Genomic DNA, 22,717 nt, shown 5'->3' on the forward strand with positions numbered 1-22,717 from the left:
TATTCAAATCCTCGACTTTGTTTATTAGGAAGTAGTAGGCAAGCCTGTTGGAATCGGCATGATAAAATATTTATAGATTCAGCATTTGGCAGCCAAATGCATTGCCATCCACTAGAGAGCTACTGTTTTGCCAACTCTGTCACGCTGGAGCTCTCAAATGATTTCATAAGGTCTATGATATCAAAGGGAAACTCCAAGATTTCCATATTCAATTTAATTTCTGGAAACTAAAAATAAATGATCTGTATCTTAATATGGGCCTTATTCATGTTGCTGACTCCGCAACGATGAAAAATTATAGGCCAATATCAAACCTCCCATTTTTAAGTAAAATAATTGAAAAGCGGTTTTCCAACAGCTGACCGACCTCTTGGCCGTAAATAACTGCTTTGATGTTTTCCAGTCAGGCTTTCGACAGCACCACAGCACTGAAACTGCTCTTGTTAAGGTTTTCAACGACATCCACTTAAACATAGACAATGGCAGAAGTTCAGTCTTAGTGTTACTAGATCTCAGTGCTGCATTCGACACGGTCGACCATGCCATACTCCTAGAAAGACTAAAAATCTGGGTGGGACTCTCTGGCACAGCACTTAACTGGTTTGAATCCTACTTGAAGGGCCGAGAATACTTTGTGTCTGTAGCCGATTACACATCAGAGCTGACTAAAATGACATGTGGTGTTCCCCAAGGTTCAATACTGGGGCCTCTTCTGTTCAACATCTACATGCTTCCACGAGCTCAGATTATGGAAAACAACAAAGTGTGTTATCATAATTAGGCAGACGACACACAAATCTACATAACTATGTCACCAGGGGACTATAATCCCATACAAGGGCTAGGTAACTGCATTGAACAAATCAACAACTGGGTGTGCCAGAATTTTCTTCAATTAAACAAAGATAAAACAGAAGTAATTGTTTTTGGTACCAAGGACGAACAATTGAAAATCACCGCTCAGCTTCAATCACTGATGTTAAAACCCACAAACCAAGCCAGAAATCCAGGTGTAGTTATGGATTCAGACCTCAACCTGAACAGCCACATCAAGACAATTACAAAATCAGCCTACTATCACCTGAAGAATATATCAAGGATTAGAGGACTTATGTCTCAACAGGATTTGGAAAAACTTGTCCACGCATTTATCTTCAGCAGACTGGACTACTGTAACGGTGTGTTTACAGGTCTCTGTAAAAAATCCGTCAGAACGCTGCAGCTCGAGTCCTCACTAAGACCAGGAGGGTGGATCACATCACTCCAGTTCTGAGGTCTTTGCACTGGCTTCCTGTCCAACAAAGAATTTACTTTAAAATCCTGCTGTTGGTTTACAAAGCACTGAATGGTTTAGGGCCAAAATACATCTCTGATCTGCTGCTACCTTATGAACCATCCCGACCCCTCAGGTCGTCTGGGACCGGTCTACTTTCTGTTCCCAGAGTCAGAACTAAACATGGAGAAGCAGCGTTCAGTTTTTCTGCTCCACATATCTGGAACAAAGTCCCAGAAAGCTGCAGGTCTGCTGAGGCCCTCAGCTCATTTAAATCAAGATTGAAGACCTTTCTGTTTGCTGCTGCCTTTAATTGAACCACATTCAATTAATATATTAATCAATTTCCTGCATTTCTGCATTTTACTCCTGCATTTTATTTCTTATACTGTTTTTTAATTGTTTTTAAATATCCTTTTCTTTTGCCTTGTGTTTTGATGCTTTTAATGGTTTTATGTGAAGCACTTTGAATTACCTTGTTGTTGAAATGTGCTATACAAATAAACTTGCCTTGCCTTGGTGTGATGATACAGGCATTGTATTAGTTTTAGTGGGGGGAAAGGAGGAAAGAGGCACTGAAAAATGGGAAGAGGTTGAAACAAGTGCTAAAAAAAGAGTGTAAACCAGGCAGGTAGAGAGAGAGAGAGAGAGAGAGAGAGAGAGAGAGAGAGAGAGAGAGCGAGAGAGAGAGAGCGGTCTGCGAAGGGAGACGTCTGGAAAACAGCATCTTTCCCTCCACTGTGCTCCTCCCCTCTTCCCTCTCGGCATCTCTCCCACGCTCCAGAGCTCAGCCTTCAGCTCCCCGTATCCTCCCTAAATTCTCCCGAGGTCCAGCCTGTTTTTGTGTGAGTGTGCATATGTGCATTGAAGCCTGCGCGTGTGTGTGTGAGTACTTGACGCTGTGCTCATATACTCTCTCTCTCTCTCTCTCTCTCTCTCTCTCTCTCTCTCTCTCTCTCTCTCTCTCTCTCTCCGTCCCTGCTGAGGTGGGTGCGTGGAGCCTCTGACCCTCTCTCGCCCACTCTCCTTATCTGCCTCTCCCTCTTTGCTGCAGCTACAGGGGGGCTATGGATGGACTGCGTTTACCTCCACTCATCGAGGAGGCTTTGGACTCTACAGGTCTGTGCAGCTGTTTTTATTGCTGTCTGTTTTCGATTATGTCGGATGTGTGTGTGTGTGTATCTGTGTCTGTGTGTGTTTTTAGTACCGCGCTAACAGATCAAGATCAGGGGTCGATGCGTATCTCTGCTGAGGAAGAGTGTTTACTCCTGAAGTGAGGGATGAGGCTGTGAACCGAGGAGGCGGAGGAGATGGAGAGAGGTGGTCAGGTGGTAGGAAGCGGGGAGGTGGGAGCTCGTCGTCTTTATTAGGAGCTGTAGTCGAGCTGACAGACTGACTGACGACTGGGCTTTACTGTCGGTTGTGGCATCTGTGGACATTTGATGGAGGCGACATGCTGCCAGGTAATAATAGAAGGCCGGCAAGTAATAGACTCAGGAAATAATGCGGTCATTAGTTAGCTGTGCTGCACATGTTATTCTGAGGATGATTGAGGATTGATGCAATTGGAGTGATGGCTCTTATTTTAGCTCAGTTTGTTTTTAAACGTTAAACTTCAGACTGCTTTCGGCTCGCACTTGAATTCTTGTGTATATACTAATTATGCATATCGCTGTTGTGTGTTGGACAGCCCCTGGTAAGCTGGTTATGATGTCCCTGAATGTGGCTCTGTGATTATTTGGCACAATGCATCCTTACAGAATCCGGACTGTGTAACTGTCTTCAGGGAGCAATGTGTGGAATGTTTTCTTGTGTCTGTGTGTCCCAACAAGGGAGAATAGTGTGTTTCCTTCATGTTTTGAATGGGCGCGCAGACAGAGCTGCTGTGTGTGGGACACTGGGAGGAGGATGTTTATTGGTGTGGAGCGGCTCAGAGAGAACCACAGGTCAACAGCCCTTCGACCAGCCGGACAGGTTGCCTGAATCTGGCTTCCTTTTCCTGTGCCGTCCTAAAGTTGAACTCTCAACAACAAGTATTTGGCGGAGCCTCCCCCCCGCCCTGTAGACTTATTAAACCACTTTTGGTCTCAGTGGTAATTTCCTTTCTTACTTTTATTATGCTGTAGCCTGCGTATTGACCATCATAACATGGATGCTGTCTCAGGAGAAAATTGTTCCTCCCTAATACATCTTCCTCTTAACTCTGGAGACCTCTTTCCATTCATCACAGCCTGAGATGTGCTCTTAAAGCTGGAACTTCAGCGTGCAGTGATGGCCAGTGTCTGGTTTAATGTAGCGTGAATCCTCATCATAAAAAGAATAGACATACAGCAAACAACAAAAGTGATTTAGTAGTATTACTTTGTATCTTTTTGAATTTGTGGCTCTAAAAGGATTAAACTGCATTTATTCTGTCCTGGCTGAGGTCAGTCAGCTAAGCATCAGTCAGGGCTCTTAGGAAAAAGGCACTTTGCTCGAAACAGTATTATTTGAGGCTTTTATTTTCAATGCTTTTTGAGTCCTGCTGAGAATTAATTCCACTCTGCACTGACAAAAATGCCTCTAAAATCTCTCGCCAATTCTACCAACAGGGAATACAGATGCTCTCACACAGACACCGATAAAACACCATCAGAAGCCGATTTTACGTTTGCAAGCTGTCTGTGTGTATTCCAACCATCCGCCACCATATTGTTCCTCCCACTTGCACGAGTCGGTGGCCATATCTCTCTCCATCCTTCTCTCTGCTTTCCCACTCAATATCTCATCCCCCTCTTTCGAACGCAATCCTCTGCTCTCAGCGCCCACACACCCTCCAACGCACACACACACACGCACACACACACACACACACACACACACACGTGCACGCGCATGCAGAGAAACACAAACCTTTGCACCTGCCAGTGCCTCAGCCCACACAGCATTTCTCTTCTGTCCTCTCCTGCTTTTGTTGCGCCCTCACGTTGTGGGATTCACATCAGCAGTGTTGTTATTCCCAAAGGCGGCACAGACAATGCAACTAATAAACTAATAAACAGCAAAGTTGCTGCTGTAGACAAACTTTGTATCGATCTGGGAGCTGCAGAGACCTTCTGAGAAAAAAACAACAGTGTGAGATTCTAACATCAGTGTTTGATATGGCCCGGCAAATGAAAACAAACATTGCATGTTTTTCCACCATCAGGCATCCCAGCACCCCCCCCCCCCCCCAACAGACATTAGTGCTTTTTAAAGCAGGCTTTCAGGGCACTCTGCAGGCCCCTATCAAAATTGAATGTGCCACATGTTGTTTTATTCTCTCTTGGTTGCATGATGGAAAAATTCCTGAAACTTTCGGGTGACTAGAGAAGTTTCACAAACTCATGTGGCTCCTTCCTGCGGGTTATTCGATGGATTTCTAAAAACTTTTCTTCTCCCCATGCAGAAATGCTCGGTGCCGCCAACCTGTCATTGGGGCTCACGCTCTCTCCCTCTGGGTCTTTATCCATTTCAGATTTGGCAGCTACTCCCTCTTCGCTCTGTGATTTAAGTGATTGCGAAACCTTCCACGGAGATTGCTTTCAGTGGGCACTGATTTGTGTGATCACATGGATCGTTCCCACACCACTTGTTTTCATGCTTTGTTCTCTGTCGCCATTCATATCTCTGAACGGAATACGCAACAAGCACATGTTCACACAAACGCAGCCACACGAAAGCTTCTTTTCACCGACAGTATGCACACACTGACACAGATGTTGTGCACGCTCATCTAATGAGGCCAAATTACAGCTCATTCTACAATGTATCTCTATTCCGTTGACCCATTTTCTCTTATCTCACTTTGAAAGTGCAAACATGGATTTTACCATTTAAATAACAGAGCGGCTCATTAAGTCAGTCCAACTCTTTGGTGCTCATGATTCCTGTTTCTTTACTTGTCGCCTCCTGCTGCTGCTGTTCCTCAGCTTTCAGGCTCAAAGTACTGAGAGAGAGAAAGAGATAACCTCGCATTAACCTCCCGAGACCTCCTATCCTGTAGCCCCCTCCTCATCTCAAGCTGTTGAGTCTCACACCGTTTGAAGTCAGAAAACCTCATATGATGCTTCACCATATGGGGCTTCATGAATGGCACCTGATAAAATCACTTGGGCTGCTCTGTGGGGAAAAGCAAAAAGCAGATTTCCATGCTTATTAAAAGCAACAAAACAGCTTCATCACCATGGTGACTTTCCACATGGTGAAGCCCTGGGTTGTTGGTGTGCAGGGGTCACCATGGAGATGAATCAGTGTGCTGCTTCACCTGAGTCCTTCCACGTCATTTCAAGAGGAAGTGAGCAGCTCGAGTCCCCTCGGGCACTTCATGACTCCTCCTTCTTTGCACCTCTTTTATTGTCTTCTCCTCCTTTTCCTCTTTTGCTCTCGCGCAGTCTCTCCATCTTTACCGACTCTCCTTCCATTATGTGTTGCTGAGGAAGTGTTCCAGTTGGAGAGGAAAAGCTACAGCATCAGTGCCGAGCTGGCTTCAAAGCCGGGGTAGAGGGGTGCATTATGCATGGCCTCCTACACAGCTGCCGAGATCCACGGCATATATTCAGACCCGTGTGATCCTATATGTGTATAGAAACTCATCAGAAGTGGGCCCAAGAGATCATACAACCTAATGATACATGAGCCTGCATGCCACTGTATATATTCACACACACAAGTACAAGCGCATATGCCTACATTCATATACATTTGATGATAAATTATAAAAATGCCGCACACATACACAAGCACCACCTGTCTCCCCAATCCTATTTTCAAGCTTGGTTCAGCACAAGGCAACCGTCTCATCACACCTGTCGACAGCATCCAGCTCTGGTTTCTGTGGGCCGCCATTTCTTTTCACAGCTGATTTGGCTCCAGATGTTCCTCTCAATACAGTGAAATCAGACATTTAACTAGCAGTCAGAGGGGGAGAATGGAGATGTGCTACATAGAGAAGTTCACATTTTAAATCACATAGCACCTGATTACATAAAGCAGTATGAAAATCAAGATTGTAGAAACGTGTTAAGGTAAAATGACAACTCATTTTGCAGACATTTCTTATTCAGTAAATTGCGATCTACTCTACCACACTGTACGATAGATTTTCTTGTTGCTGCATATTTAATGTGCAGAAGTATAAGTGAAACCGCAGTGTTTTACGGAGAAAGGCTTGCCTGTGGTGCCAGGTAAAAGCAGCTCAGCAATCCTCTGTCTGCTAAAATCCTCACGCTGCTCCTCAATTTTGCAAAGTTCAAATTTCATGACTCCATCACTGAACACTAAATCAGAGGCAAAACAACGGGCTTGTGTTGCCACATTGATGCTCACATTTAACCTCGGACAGCTATTCTGAGATGCTGACGAAGAACAGTCACTAGTTGTCTCCTCTCTAAAGTGGCACAATGTTTGCAGTGACATCCTCAATGTGTTTTGCTGCAGTGTGATTACAAAGGAATGTGGCGTGGCTAGATAAAGGCATCCTCTCCCCGGAGCCGTAACACCGCTCCTGAGATGACTCTCCTGCCCGACCCTGCTCTTGTATGCAGGCAGCGTCCATGTCTAACGCAAGCCCTGCGTGACTAAAGACCAGCGCTGTGCCAAGTATGCGGTGGAGTGATCACAGGTGTCGCTGCAGCTGATTCTGCTGCACAATGTATTTGACATTCACTCACAAGGTGAGGTGATAAAGCGTCCTTAAGGACTGAGATAATTAACAGGCTGTTGGGAATAGCAGGCAGGCAGACCTATGGCAACACTGAACCGATAGTTGGAGTGGTTTAATAGAGTTGGCGATGAATGCAGAATAATATGTCAGTAGAGGTTGAATCCTTTGCAAAGATGTCATCAAAGGAAGTTGAAGCCAGAGCAGCAGTGCAGAAAGTGTGAAAAAAGTGTGCAACCTCAGCCCAAATGGCTTGAGCTAAAGCTGCCAGTTATCACGCCCCCAGCTAGAAATCCTGAAGGATTCGAATGTGAGTGACATTCATTAGGGGGCATTCATTTTGTCTCTTGATGGCCTTTAGTTGCCGCTGGCCATACAAGCAGCTCCGGCTCTCTCCCTGCCACACGGCTTCCTCCAGCTCTCTTCTTTATGACTAACTCATTACACCACCAGCATCAAAGTTCAATGACAAAATAGCCCAGCGCTCATGAAACCTCTCACACGCCTCTCAGGGGTTTGCATTGTTTAAGCTAACATTATTATGAGACATGAAGAAAGCGGCCTGCTGCTAATGTCATACAGATATAATAGGAAAATGGTGCAACTGCTCGTGATGGAAATAGTTACATCTAGTGAGAGGAACAACAAGGCAGAGAAATAATTACCTCAAGAGATGGAAGCATCCCCCGAGCCAAGATTGCACCGCTGAGCATCACTCTTAATGAGGTAGATCTTTAGTTAATACTTTACTGTGTCCCCTGCTGCACCTTCTTCTCGTCACATCTGTCCATTCTCGTCTCTCCAGTTCCCCTGTCCCATCCTCGCACTGCTTTCTGAGCACAAACAGCAACTTTGAGGCACTCGGAGATCACTCAAACATGAATGCGCGATGCTCCACATCAATTTATTTCTGAGATTGGACTTGACCCTGCAGGGCGTGTTATTAAGAGAGAAATGTAGGCCAGTGTGTGATGTACGCCACATTTCCAGGGATGAGGCAGTAAGTAAGTAATGCACGAGTAACTGCACACGAGAACAAACTAACATTGTGGATATAATCTCCTTCTACCTCTGGTCTTTCCTGCCTGGCAGCACATTTAATCTGACTAATGGGAAAAGCTTTTTCTTCCTAGTCAAATGGGAATTTACCGTCACGATGCTCTTCCTTCCAGTTTTCTAACCTGCTCTGCATTCGTCTTCGCAGTAAACAACAGCGGTTAGTGTCAAATCAAGTCTATTAGTATGGCTCTTCATCATATACAATGTCTCATTGGGCTTTACAGACCCACAATAACAACAGTCCAGTCCAGGCTGTCTGCAAGGACGAAGAAAACCAACACAAAAAAAAGCAAAAGCAAAATGGCAGACGACCATGTAATGTGACACAGTGTGAGAGCAGAGAGAGATGTGTGTTTGTCACATCTCTTACTATGAGTGGTAGCTCGGGTTATTATGGATTTGGCGGTGCATTGCTAAGTGGTGAGTCATAGTGATTGCTTCAGCATACAGGCCCCCCCCCCCCCCCCCCCTTCTCTCACTGCATCGTGTCAGCTCACTCACTCCACCTACTGGTCAGACATTTAAATTCAATAGAGGAATGAAAAACATATGTGAATTAACATTGTAATTAAGTGCCATCAACACGCGGTATGAATTAATGACGTCTCACTTAACAATCACACAAGTGTCAAAACTGTGACACACGAGACATGTTTCGACATGTGTATATTTTGAATGCGTTCTTCCCGACAAGAATGGAGTTCTTGATTCCTTTCTTTGAAAAGCTCAGCTCTAATCTCATAAGAGGGCTATCAGTAGTTCTGCATATTTAAATCAGAGTGTTACATTGAGGTACATGAGCATTGAATGCATTGAATCATTGTTGAAAGAACTCCGCTTTAATCACAAGATGGTGCTGTTGATTCAAAAGAAAACGCAGTCAATGTCGCGTTCCCCTCTCTTCACCTATCAGGCATCTCTTTCTAACACCGCTGTCATTCTGTCATCAGATGATCCGTGCGATCTGAAAGCAGAGTGCAGCCCCACCATGGACAACAACATCACAGCGAAGGAGAGAGGCGTGCTGGAGGAGAACAACGAGAAGGAGGAGATGGACCAGGAGAGAGCTCAGGAGGAGGAAGAGAGGAAGGTGAAGGAGGAGGAGGAGGATGGCGAGGGGGAGGAGAATATGAAGAACGAGCAGGAGCCGCTGACAGAGGAGCAGGAGCTGGATGAGCTGAGGGCCCAGGTGCTGGAGCTGCTGCTGGAGCTGGACGATGCCAGAGAGACCTCCAACAAACACCAGGAGGGCTTCCATGAGCTGCAAGGTGAGACTTACAGCCTTGGAAATCACTGGATACTATTTATTCATTGTTGAATGCATTGAATCATTTATCTTCCCTCTATTCAACAGTCATCTGACCTGAAATCAAAATCTATGGAACCAAATGCAAACATCTTCCAAATACCCTAAATCCTGTCATCCTGGGCAAATTTGCTTTCCTTTATGAGTATTAGTCATGACAATATTTCACTCACCACCTCCGCTATGGAGATTTCAAAATAAATGTAAAAATCCCAGCTATCGGGGCAAGGACTCCAGAACTCCAGCAACACTTATTATTTACATCTTATTGTAAGACCAACGCGTTTCAGCTCGTGGCCTTCGGGTCAACAATCAGATCCAGTTTTACTTCAAGCAAAACAAGATTAAAACATATATTAGATTCTTTGGGATTGATTACACACTTGTTGCAGAATTTGGCTCATTGATCTAAACTCTACTTCAAATAAGCCAAATAAGGCAACACTTGGAGATAAACATCTCACTTCTATGTCAAAATGAAACTCTGCAATCAAAACCCAACAGTCCTTTTTCCAAATGGCATTTGTGCAACAAAATGACACACATGCAACATTTGAATATCTCTCTCAAAGCAACACACTCATGACTTTAGTGCTTTGTATACTTTTTTGATTTGATCATAAAGACTTCTGATCATCACAAAGATTCATCACAAAGATTGTTCAAATACTCTTTTGCTCACAATGAACACAAATATATGCAGGTTTTTTACAAAAACAACAACATAGAAAGTAAAATGACAGTACATGAATCAAAACAATGTGTTACTGTTATCTGTACAAAATAATAACAATAAAAGTAAAATTACAGTGCAGCGGTAAACAAAAAGAAAGTAATGTAAGGGTTGGTGGATGGTTGGTTTTGGATCCCACCTTCTCTTGGGGTTCTAACCATCCCCTCATCCTTCTCTTCCTCCTCCTCCTCTTCTTCCTCCTCCTCTTCCTCTCGTTCTTGTGCTCTCACTGCCTCCATGTTTGAAAGTCCTCACAAAAGAGGTGACCTTACCTGAGGTCTATTTGTAGTGCTAAGGCTCAGACTGATTGGTGTTCAATCAAGTTGAAGTGTTTTCATGTGTGTGTGTGTTTGTGAGAATATGTTTTGCATCATTTGTTTTCCCAATGATTGCAAGAGTTTTCTCTCTTGAACGTGTGTCTAATGTGTGAAACAGTGTGTAGTGCTTTGTAAAAAGTGCAAAGCAGAAAATGGGTTTGTACTTTTGTTTAAGGCATGGTGACAAAAAGGTATGGTTTTGATACCTTTGCGTTCACTGAGAAAGCAATTGCAAAAAACTGTAACTGTAACTGAAATGAACAGCTACTGCATTGTACTCTAAAGAAAACCCCTGTCCTCTCTATCCGGACGGCTTAACTTTCCACCGGAGACATCTCCTGTTCATCACAATCTAGTTGAACATGTAGAAGCGTAAATGTTTATATGCGGTCACTGACACAGTTCCTCATCATGGGCGCTAAATGGAGCATCACTTCATAGCTTAGAAATGATGAGCTTAACGTTCAGGGACACCAGCAATGAGTAAGGCCTTGGGTATGGTGCTGCAGTGAACTCAGTGTGTGTGTGTTTGCGTATATTTATGAGTGTGTGTTTATGACTGTGTGTCACACTGAAAGACATGGCGTGGTGGGCTCAGATGTTTGTTTGGCAGCGGTAGAGGCATTCCTCAGACAACTGCGTGCACGCTGAGGGAAGCTTCCAGACTGGGTGTCCGAGACCACAACGAGAAATCTCTTTAGGTCGACTCCCACTGGGAACAGTCAGCTGTTCATGCTGCTTCATGCTGCTGGCAGCTGTTGTGGGGGGGGGGGGGGGGGCGGGGGTCCTGTAAACGGTCAGAGAATTACGTTTGGGAGGTAAAGATCATAATTATCAATATGAGTATTAATACAAGCTGCTTATTTTGTCTCGTTATCATATTTTTTTGTCCATTTTTTAAAATTATATTTGTGAAGGTATATTGTCATGTGATCTTATTGTCGTATACATATAGGATATTTATAAAACTGATATAGCAACAAGTCTTATACTAATACTGATGGTCCGGCTCGTGTTGTATTGTAACACACAGAACTGCTTGTGTCATTCAGTCATGCCTCAAGGTTGAACCGCTTATCAAGTTGTCATCTTTCTATTGGCCTGCTGAACTGACATTTCCTTTTATCTCTCTACCCACTCCCCCCCTCTCCCCTCTCCCCTCTCCTCTCCCCTCTCCTCTCCCCTCTCCTCCCCTCTCCCCCCCCTCTCCACCCTCCTCCCCTCCCCCCTCTCCTCCCCTCTCCACCAGGTCTGTTGGAGGATGAGCGTCTGGCAAGTGCCCATCAAGCTGAAGCCTTCACGCGACAGATCCAGAATCTACAAGGTATTGATTCGGGGGCAATTCATTTCTTGTGGCCATTTTTTTGAAAATTACATTTTACGTCAAGAAATCATTCACACAGAGACACAATTATTCCTCAGAAATCCTTATTGAGATTTGAGCTCAATCATGAGTGATCAATAAAACACACCTCAGAACCAACACAATACCAAACAAACAAGGATAATGGCTCTGAGTAAGACAAAAGAAAGAAAGGAAACAACATCTTTACACAAAAAGAGACAGTTGAATATAGAAAATGGAGGAGCTGAGCATAGTTTTTATAAAGCTACAACTTTTTTTTCAGTCAGTTGGGGAACTGCCAAACTATTTCATGATGGATCTGCAATGCACGAATTATGTCTGAACTGTTTAATCGAGTAATTACTGGTTTTATTGTCATTACCCTTTATTATTGCTCTTGTTGTTTCCTGAAAATACTAAGCCAACAATCTGAATCTGACCCTGAGAAAAAGGTCTGTTACCATCAGTTACATCAGCTCCTCTTTCAAACAGTACCCCCACACACACACATGCAAGAACACACCACCCACACACACACAAACACATGCAGGCCCACTGATGCAAGACCTCAGGTAAGATCATAGCAACACACACGCGCACACACACACCCACAACACTTATACTGATGCTGCAGTCTAACCCACATTGCCCTCCTCCTCTCCCCACAGCCCAGCTGCATTCTGTGCAGGAGGAGATGGACAGCCTGGAGGAGGAGAAGGAGAGCGAGCTGGCCGAGGCCCAGGAGGAGCTGCGTGTCGCTCAGGAGGAGGTGTTCCTGCTCCAACAGGCGGCAGAGGAGGTGGGGGCAGAGAGGGAGAACGACATCGCCTCCCTGCAGGAGGAGCTGTGTCGCCGGCGGGTCGAGCTGCAGCGCCTCAGCGAGGAGACCCAGGAGTACGAGCTGGAGATCACCACGCTGAGGGCCGAGATCGGCATGAAGAGCCAGCGCAGGGAGGCCGAGAGGAGAGAGGGTGAGGGACGAGGAGTGTCGAGTAGATGGGTGTAGATGGAAGCAAGGGAGAAGGGATGAACTGATGTAGGCCTGTTGTTTTATTACAGTACAGTACAGGTATCTATAAAACACAAGAAGTCTTGGTGCACCTCATCGTCTCATCTTGTGCAAACAGCCATCATGCCCATGGCCATAGTCTTTGTTGCTGATATTATGAAAACAAAGCACGATGCTATGGATGTTCTTATTCCATGCTCACATCAGGTTAGCATCCCACAGTCAAGCACGTAAATCATTTGTGGGGTTTAATAAATATTACAAATTACAAATGTGGTCGCTGAGTGCTGCAAGGGGAGTGGTGTGTGTGTGTGTGTGTGCGTGTACAGATGTGTGTGTGAGGATACCGTGGACATGAAGTCATGAGAGGGAGGGATACGCACTTCTAACACATGATATCATCGCTGGGCTCCGCAGCTAAGCCTCGGGTGGGATTGAGGGAGGGGAGTTCATATTGTCAGACTCTTTCATCACATCAACCAAAATGTATTTCATAGGCAAGTACAATCTGACTAATAGCTGTTTACCCCCGTTTCCAGTCTTTATGTTAAGCTCAGCTAACCAGCTGCTGGTGGTAGCTTCATATTTAACAAGTAGACATAAGAGTGATGTCAAGCTTCTCATCTAATTCTCGTCAAGAAAGCGCAAACACAAGCTATTTCCTGAAATACATTCCATACGTGTAGTAATGATGTTAAAGCCTCAGTCAGTGACATTAAAGCTCAACTGTCCTCCTCCATCTCTGACCTTCCTTGTTCTGTCAGGTGACGTGGACCTGCTGAAGGAGGAGTGCCGTACGCTGAGGGAGGAGTGTCAGACCCTGAAGGAGGACAACGGACGCCTGACTGAGAGGCTGCAGCTGCTGCAGAGACAGAGGACATGGTGAGAGTTCAATGGCTGTTCACTCGTCAGCTGTGCATCCTGGAGGGGATGCCCTCTGGAATACTACGCTACCCACAGGCGTTCACATCATGTCTCACTTAGAAAAGACTGCTCGGCCACCTGTTTAATCACTTAACAACATCATGCCAGGGATTACACATGAATGTATTAGTTGATAAGTAGATTGACAGAGAATTAATCAACGACAATTTTGAGATTGAAAGTTCATTCTTGACGTTTAAAAAGCGTTAAGCTGTTAAAACCCACTTAGGCAGTCCTCATTCACCAGTGTTTCTATATTTGGGATTTGTTCTTATGTAAGAACACACAGGCTAAAGAGCACACTTACGCACATTTGAAAACTGATGTGTTTGTACATAATATGTTTGTACTGCGTTTTCATCAACTCTACAGTTTCTCTAGATACGTTTCTTTGGATCTTTTTAAAGAACAAACATAAAAGGAACATAGGAAGATATTGATGATTGAGGCCCGATCTATTTAGGAGCAGTTGTGTTTTTTTCTTCCTCAGCAGACGGGGAACAGGGTGTACTCCATCAGGAAGATCTTGTGTTACATCGAACGCAAAAGCCAACTTTATTTATAGCACTGTTCTAAACAGACGTTACGCAGTGCTTGACAGGAAGAAGAGAAGGGAAACGGGGAGTCAGAAGAAACAGAGAAGACAATACGTACAAAACGGAGAAATAACTTACAAAGTATAAAATCAAGAAAAACAGCTGAGAAGTCCCAGCAGCATAAGCACGATGGCCATAACAGTTGCTGGACCATGTGGTGGGGCAGCAATTTAAAATGATGACATCGTTCCATGCTTTTCTCTGTTTTGCATCTTTTTTAATTTAATTTAAAAAAAAGAGTTTTGGACTGTTGGTCAGACAAAACAAGCAATTATACTGTGATGGGCCTTTTTCATTGTTTTCTGACATTTTATCGACTAAACAATTAACTGATCATAAAAAAACAATCATTTTATTCGTCGAAATGAAAGTAATCTTCTTGTCCTTTTACAAGGAGGGCTAGATACATTTGGCGGCATGTCAGAAACAGAAACACACACAAAATGGAAAAACTGTGTCTTCATCAGTTATCAGACTAAATGTACACCATGAGCAAATCTCTGCATGCATCAAGCTCTCTGGTTATCACATCAAACGGCATAGCAACCACACTCAGCCTTTGAATCATGGAGATGATCAGCCCATTTCTGAGCTTTCGGCTATTTCAGCTGAAACAGAAAGTTAATGCTGCGTTCTTCACCATCACTCCTTTCGTCCAGCTCCAGTGTCTACCTGTCACTGAAAGAGGAAGACGTAGAGGAGGGCACAGAGGGAAAGGAGATGGAGACTGGCTCGGATGAGGTCATGACAGAGAGCTACATGACTATGGCCAAGTCTGGGAACTGTCGCCTGGTGGACGCCTCTATCCAGAAGAATATTTCATTTGATGGGAAGCCCGTGACACCAAGCGGCTGGAACGGAGGCATCGGGGAGATTTTCTCCCTGAGGGAGCAGCTGAAACAGGCTGAGGAGAAAGCCTCACATGTGCAGAGAGAGGTACGACGCATAACAGTGTCTTAGTAGTTGATGAGAAATATGAATAAAGCATGGGCAGATTTTGCTCAACCATTATTAGCACATGGATTTCAATCGAACACACTAAAACTTGTTTCAATAAATTCTGTCAGTCCGTCCACTGCTGTAAAAAAAAAGAAAGACTGAACGTGACCTCTTGTGTCCTCCAGTGTAACGGTCTGAAGGTGGAGCTGCAGGAGCTGCAGGTACTGTATGACAGCAGTCAGAGGGAGAGAGCAGAGCTGGAGGAGGAGCTGCAGCGCTGCAAGGCAGAGCTGGAGAAGCTATCAGGGGGGGCTCAGGTGAGGGACAGACGTGAATAATACAGGAATATACAGTTGGTTTCAGAAGAAGGGAAACTGATGTGATTAATGTAGGTTTGTGTGGTTTGCTTTGCATTCCTACCTTTAGATTCCAAAAGCACCTTTAGAGCAGGCTGTCTCTCAATGCTTTGATTTAAAAATGAACCCAGACTGTCGACTAACATAACACGCCTGACATCACACGTACTGTATCCTGTGTCTGTTGAGCCCACTTTCTCTGTGTCTCATACTGCAGCAACATATGTTTGGATATGAACTGACCTGGCCTGTCAGCCCATATCTTTTGTGTGCTTTCGGCTGGGAAACCTTCCCTCCCACTGTTTCTGTGTTCCAACTTCTCTGTGACAGCAATTATTTGTATACTGTTGTTGGACTGAAACAGAAAATCTGCTAAAAACATATTCAGGCATTCAAGCCAAGAATTCCTATTGCTCTTGTTCTATAGAGAAAAAGTAGTGAAAGGACCTTTGCTTATTTAGATGTTGTGATGTGTGTTCTCTACCTTAAGGCTACCTTCCGTTCATTTCAATAAGGTGCTGTGTGAATGTCAACTTGTAGTAAATGAAACATGTCTAAAATAACAATTTGAAACAATTACTGAAGTCACAGTAACACTACTGTTGCATGATAAATGTTTGAAAGCGTGGATAGTTTTGACGTGTTATTAAGTTCTCACGGGAAAATCCAAAACTCTTCACGCAAGAAGCTGCAGTACCAAATGAATGTTCCTTTAATGTCGTCGTCCTCTGGGTTTGGCTTTTCGACAGCACAGTTTGACGCTTGAATGCACCAACCCGAGGACAATCTGTGGATTCAACTGCATTTCCACACAAAGACAGACTCAGTATTCTGCAGGTTGATTTTCACACAGTCCTAAAAGGAATGAACACCAATGGCTACCTGTAAGGAAAGAAAATATGCATTCAGAAATCTTGAAAAAACAAAACAAAAAGACAAATCTATTGGTTGGAAGCCATGCAAAGCTCTGTACTGTAATACGGTCCTTGTATGTAGAAAGAAACAGGACTAAACCTCTGTGTTTTGTCTGCAACCGCCGTGATGAGATGTCTCTGCGTTGTGTCAAACTGTCTACCCGTGCCTGTCTCTGATGCTGTCCTTGTGCTCTGAATGTCCATGACCTCTCAGCCTGTGCGATAACAATTTTAGCAAAACATCAAAAAACAAACTACGTGGATAGAGAGAGAAAAAATACCACCATATGCAAGTCACAACAATCATGTTTGTCACCATAACATCACACGCAGCCTAAAAATGCCACACAGGACTGCTCACACATACTCAAGCTGAGTTGATGTGTATGTCACCTTAAAGTTATGCTTTGTTTATTTAACAGGAAATGTAAATCACTCCATCACAACCTTTCCCCTTATTTCACAGCCATAGACCATGTCACACTTTTAATTTAGCGATGTGTAGTGGTGGTCCATTTGTGCTGTTGTCACAACCTTTTTTCTATCTGTGTTTTTATTATTTGGATACCGGTACTTCATTCATTCCCTTCATTCATTCCCTTCATTCCCATGGTCCTTGTGTTTGTTTTTATTCCCTCCTCAGAGATTCATCCATCCGTCTGAGCACCCTGTTCTCTCCATCCCCTTCATAGGAATGATTGTAATATTGGCTGTGGTCTGGTGCTGGTTGTCGGAGTTGGCGTCCCAGAGGGCAAGGTATGGGAGGAGCTTATCTCTATCTGATGCATAATGCTACGTATGGTTCTTAAACACTGATTAAAGAGTCAGTTCACCCAAACGACATAAAAACAAAGTTTCTCGCATCCCATTTCGAGCTGTGCAGATAGTTGTGGTTTTATTTGCTCAGGTTTTCAGATGACTGTTTTTGAGAATTCTGTCTTACAAGAAAACAATCAAACATTTTCATGGGAGTCAGAGAATGTATTCTGTGAATTGTCCAGAGTGATCAGGACACTATTTCTGAAAAGAGGTGTTGCTGGATTTAAAAAAAAAGAAAAAAGAATCTCTGTTATATTTGGGTGGAGGCAGAAATATGTCATACCTTGGTTATGGCATCTGCATGGTTCAATACTGCAAGATGTTGGTAAGACATATATATGTGTTATTTGAGTAAACTGACCTTTCATATAAATGATTGATTAAGATCCACTGACAGTGGTGGATGTTATGGGATGGTCTAAACTGCAGAAATGCCAGATAAGATCTTCGATGAAAGAAGGTAGATAATGACGTGAAACATTTACAGAAGGTGGACGTGGGACGGGTGGGCAGTTTGGCAAATTAGAGCAAAATATTTCCTTTTTATGGAACTGAATAAGTCATTTACAGGAATAGTTCAACATTTTAGTAAGTGCCTTCTTGCCAATAGTTAGATGAGAAGATTGAATTCATGGTAAGAAATCTTCTCATCTAACTCTCTATAAGGAAGCGAATAAAATAATTTTCCTAAAATGTCAAACTATTCCTTTGAAAGCCCAATACTGGCTGATGGATGGCCCGCACTGGCTCTTAACACTGCTTTTTTCCTGTCTCCCCTCAGGGGAGTGAGGTAGGTTGGAACTCCATTTTGACTATCACTGCAGCCACAGCGGTGCTGCTGATGATGACGAGCTTGTTGAGAGCTCTCGTCCGATGTTGATTGGATGGGCAACAACTGCACGGGGACAGAGGTCTGCTTCAGACTCGCCCTCGTTCTTCTCCTGCCATGTCTACAGACTCAACTGTAATTCTCTAAATGTGCTCGAGCTCGTAGAAAATGTATGGGATGTCATGTCGCCAATGAGAATGTACTACCTGCACCGAGAACGACTGCGCTCAGTCTCATGCGCGATTGAAGATGATGATGAGCTGACCTGCAGGGAGCCCACACGAGGACGGAACTCACTCCACTAAATGTATGCTAGTGACATAGTAGTCACTCCTCCTCTGTGTCTGTGAATTTCATTTTTCTCTCTTTTAGCAAACAATGTGATAAAAAAATAGAATTAAGATTTTGATTGTCAATGTGCACCTAATGGTTTTCCATTTATTTAACCTTTATTTATTTATTTGTTTGTTGAAGTATTGTTCATAGTTGTCTCTGATGATATTGACAAACATGGAGTCTGGACATGTAATGCACTGAAATGTACACATGCCCTTTAAATGTAATTGTTAAGTTTTGCTAAGTTGACTGTTAATTACTTGTTGCTTTCCCCCCCAAATACTGAATGCAATAAATTCGATATTCTGCAAAACTGGATTTCTTAAAAGGCTTATGTTCAAAGCTTGGCTGGCTCTTCTTCACAGTGTGCAGGCGCTGTCACTTCCCCCTGCCTCACAATTAATTGTCTTGTGTCTGTTTCTGAAATCAAACAACTCCTACACTCCTCTTATCAGTTGGACCACGATGCCAGAAAGTCTGTGCAGTGTTTCTGATTCATCTTACCTGCCCACAGCTCACTTTGAAATTCTGAAATCTTACACCCACAGCGACGTTGTTACACTCACATTACGGTTTGCTGAAGTTTTCTTACAGCAGATATCTCAGCAACTTTGGGAGCCAATTGCAGAACGATCAAACTATATGAATGTGTTTAATGTCTAACATTTCAATGTGCAGAAATGAGCTTTTGTTCCTCTCCAGCAGGATTTGAATGGCTAGCGTCGTAGTATTGTTGTTTAGATTCATGAGGATCGCAGGTTGTTCAGGTACTCAAGTGTGAGAATGTTGACAGCCGGCGTTTCCTTGTTTACCGACGACACGCTTTATGTAACAAACTGCAGATCTGATAAACACCGGTTGACATGCGGTCACACTTAGATTGAAACACTGATGCGTCTGAAGTAAAACATCGGGGTTTAGTCGTGAAGGCATTTTAGAAATTGATATGTAAAAGGGAAGGTGTCAGTAAAAGTTTTAGCATTAATTACAAAAAATATAAATGTATATGTCGAAGGATTAATGTTTACATTTGTGAAACGTTTTTTTTTTGTTTTGTGAAAATATTTTAGAACAGAAAAAAGCATGTTAGAAAACATATAGAAGCACAATATATCATTTACGTTGATTATGTTACTTTGTATTTCATGTAAATAATTATGACACAGAGTACTATGGGAGAGATGTTTCTGAATCCATTTGTACTAGCTTTGTAGAAAGTTTATTCTATTTTGAAAGAGCATCGTATATTTGATAGCCAAATGATATGGACATGTTTATTTATGGTGACGTTACTCAGAAGAACTGCTAGCGTTGCTAATAATTTACCTCTCTGTTCGAAGGTGGTGTAGTCATTGCATGCATTTAGATTGCATTTGACCTTAGTTGCTGTGAGCAATATGACTCGTTAATTTCAGAAGTTTTCTGAAACATTTGTCATTAAGCAGAACCTTGATAAACAATGCCTGAGCTGTTATGTCTGCATATGAAAACACACGATGGAAATTATCTGCTGCTGGACTGCCAATGTTGTCACTGTCTATTTACAAAATGATCAGTTTGCAATATAAATTAGATTCCCATTGACTGCAATGGTACATATGACTCGTCTGAGTTTAATTATTTTTCCTTTTTTCAGGACTATCAATGTCATCATAGATTAACAAGCTTCTATACTACTCAGTGTTTCTCAGCTTGTTGTTGCTTGTTTGATTCTTTTCAATACCGTGGTGGCTATTTTGTTACCTGGAGGTCTATTTTGTACTGCAAATGACAAATGAGAAAATAAATATATCTACCCCAAATGATGTCTCAGAGCTTTCTTTTGGAAGGTGACCTCAGTGTCAGTCACAGGGTTTAAGGTGTCGCGGAGTCCCATTCATGAAATCACCAGCAGTCGACCTGAGCGAGAACCGCCTCTGCTGGGATTACATTACACGGGTTGTATGGATATTAATAACCGTCACTCCAGAGGCGTGACATAGGCTCACAGATTCCTTACAGATGGCAGTAACTGCTGTGTCAACGTTGTTGATGAGGCCCATAAACTATACACTCATTACTCGGTTGCCACGACTCATGGTTCTCTATCAGTTCAAGTGTGTCTAATTATCTAAAAGTAGCGTGCATGAGCAGGCCTGGTCACGGGTTGGTACAGTTAGCTTAGCCCTCGTTGAGCAACCTTCTGTCACTTGAGGTTTAATTTAAATTCGTTTCCAGAGTCTGCACATATTCCCAACAGATTCTGAATCAAGTTTCTGTCTCATTCTGTGTCAGAGTTGTGGCTAATGAAAAATGTAAAAGTGGCTTAACAGTCGAAATGTCAGATCCAGATCACCAGTGGGACGTAGGCCCCGGGCCTATCTGTCCAGCAAATTAGCCCCAAATCCCTTTTTAAAGATTTAATATATTCACCTGACAGACTAATGAGGAAAAGCTAATTAAAAAAGGTGGAATGCTGACTGTGAGAGCAGCCATTGGCAGTCTCTGGGGATATAATGTCAAGTGAACAGTGCCCAGGTCAACAGTAGCTCTGTGACTGGGTTTTTGGTTTAGCTCACATACTTTATACTTCCTATCAAAGGTGGAATTATATTGTAATATTATTATGAGACAATAATACTAAAGTATTCAAAACAACATTGTAAAACGTGTGTTTAGCACATTGACTCAAATGTGTTTTTGTTTTGTTTGTGTAAATAAAAGAATAATCGTTTCACTTTTGGTGCAACTAAACTTTTCTAGAGTTCATTTACACACAGTGGTGTTTACTCAAATACTGTATTCAAGTACATTTTTAGGTTCTTGTATTATGATGAGTGTTTTCATTTATTTGGCAAATGTAATAAACTCCTGAAAATTAATGTTTTACATATAAAAGTTAATAAAATATGGGGATAAACCCACCTAGCAGTCTATACAATTTCAAAAAGTTGCTTTACTCTTTCTGGATACATTGTAAAATGTCACAACTAATAAATCGCTAATAATGATTTAATTTCATGAAATAACACTGAATCAAAAGTAAATAAACTTTACTTACTTTTACTGTTGATTCTTTAAGTACATTTTGCTGTCAGTACCTTTGTGCTTGTACTTCAGGCACATTTCACAAGACAGAATACAGGACTTTTACTTGAAAACATACCAAACAAATTACCACTTTTACTTAACTTAAATGTGTGAATACTTCTTTCATCACTGCTTACAACATGAGAACTGGGAACCATGATATGTCAGGAACAATACATTTTTACGGAGAGATGATGGTATTATTAATTTATTGCCACATCTGCCTTCCAAGCCCCTTGAGATAACAACAGGATGTAGTAAAAACAGTATTAAAGTCTCCCTACTTGTATTATTATTGGAGAATATTCTGGCTCATAATTCAAGTGAGGAGAAAATGTCTTAAATGGTTAAAGAAGAAACAAAAAAATCTTAAGAGTATGTTGTTACATGGTGGGTGGTGAACCTGGCTGTGTCCAGACTGAGTACCATAAGAAAGCCTTCTGCTTGTGTCACAGCTATTCTTACCTCCCACTACTTCGTCAAGGATGGTGCCCGGTGTCACCGCCATGTCCCTGACTGCTGACTCACAACAGCATGACGGCCCCCGCACCTGCAGCTCACACAACATTTATTGGAAATGACTTGCTTTGTGTGTAGATGATCAATTTCACTCTCTGCTCTGTCAACTGTCTCAGTGTATTTCTGTTCACAGCCTCAGCTTCGATCAATGAATGCTGTCATGTTGACAAAGTTGGAGATGACACTAATTTGCTTTCTGTCAAATCAAGAAGTGAGTTTTGTCCTTTCTTGTTCAGAGGAAAAAAATATTCTTTTCTTGCTCCATTTGAAAGCGTAAATTGGTCATACATTTTGAATTTAGTGAGTTGAAAGGCAATTACTCTCAGTTCTTGCTGGTGACACAATTTAATACATTTCCTACAATATATTTTATTGTGGTTTTGCTTGATGGTGCAGAAACATTGATTGTTGTAAAGGCCTATTCAAATCCAATATTAAGCACCTTTCCATAACCTTCCCTGAGCTTCTATTGACCTTTGCTTGTCAACACCGAAATGCATTTCACTCGGGGGTGGCAGATGGCTGTGAAACACACGTAATGTCATGGCTTCAGTCTTCAGCAGGGTGACCTCATCCTTCAAAATGTTTCATCTCCAAGGCCTCAGTGACAGAAGTTAACCTGCAAAATCAAACTTCTGACACTTCTCTCCAGTAAAAACACAACATATTGAGACAGAGGGACTCGCTGCACGTT

At 42.8% G+C, this 22,717-nt stretch overlaps 1 protein-coding gene across 2 annotated transcripts; it reads left to right on the plus strand.

The window, feature by feature from the left end:
* Positions 1-2,261: 2,261 nt before the first annotated feature.
* On the plus strand, positions 2,262-20,226 carry LOC306776988 (sarcolemmal membrane-associated protein-like). Of its 2 annotated transcripts, none has more exons than XR_013771943.1 (9): positions 2,262-2,392; positions 8,963-9,280; positions 11,618-11,692; positions 12,382-12,684; positions 13,487-13,604; positions 14,902-15,178; positions 15,367-15,498; positions 17,144-17,207; positions 18,052-20,226. XR_013771943.1 is itself a non-coding variant. In XM_079267905.1 (9 exons), the coding sequence occupies exons 1-9, from the start codon at positions 2,341-2,343 to the stop codon at positions 18,062-18,064; spliced, it is 1,401 nt and encodes a 466-aa protein (XP_079124031.1). In that variant the 5' UTR covers positions 2,262-2,340; the 3' UTR covers positions 18,065-20,226. The 2 variants fall into 2 exon arrangements, 1 of the variants encoding a protein (XP_079124031.1); XM_079267905.1 differs by having other exon boundaries at positions 17,095-17,207.
* Positions 20,227-22,717: the final 2,491 nt, after the last annotated feature.

This window comes from Melanostigma gelatinosum, assembly GCF_949748355.1.
Source record: "Melanostigma gelatinosum genome assembly, chromosome: 1".
NCBI classification, from domain to species: Eukaryota; Metazoa; Chordata; class Actinopteri; order Perciformes; family Zoarcidae; genus Melanostigma; species Melanostigma gelatinosum.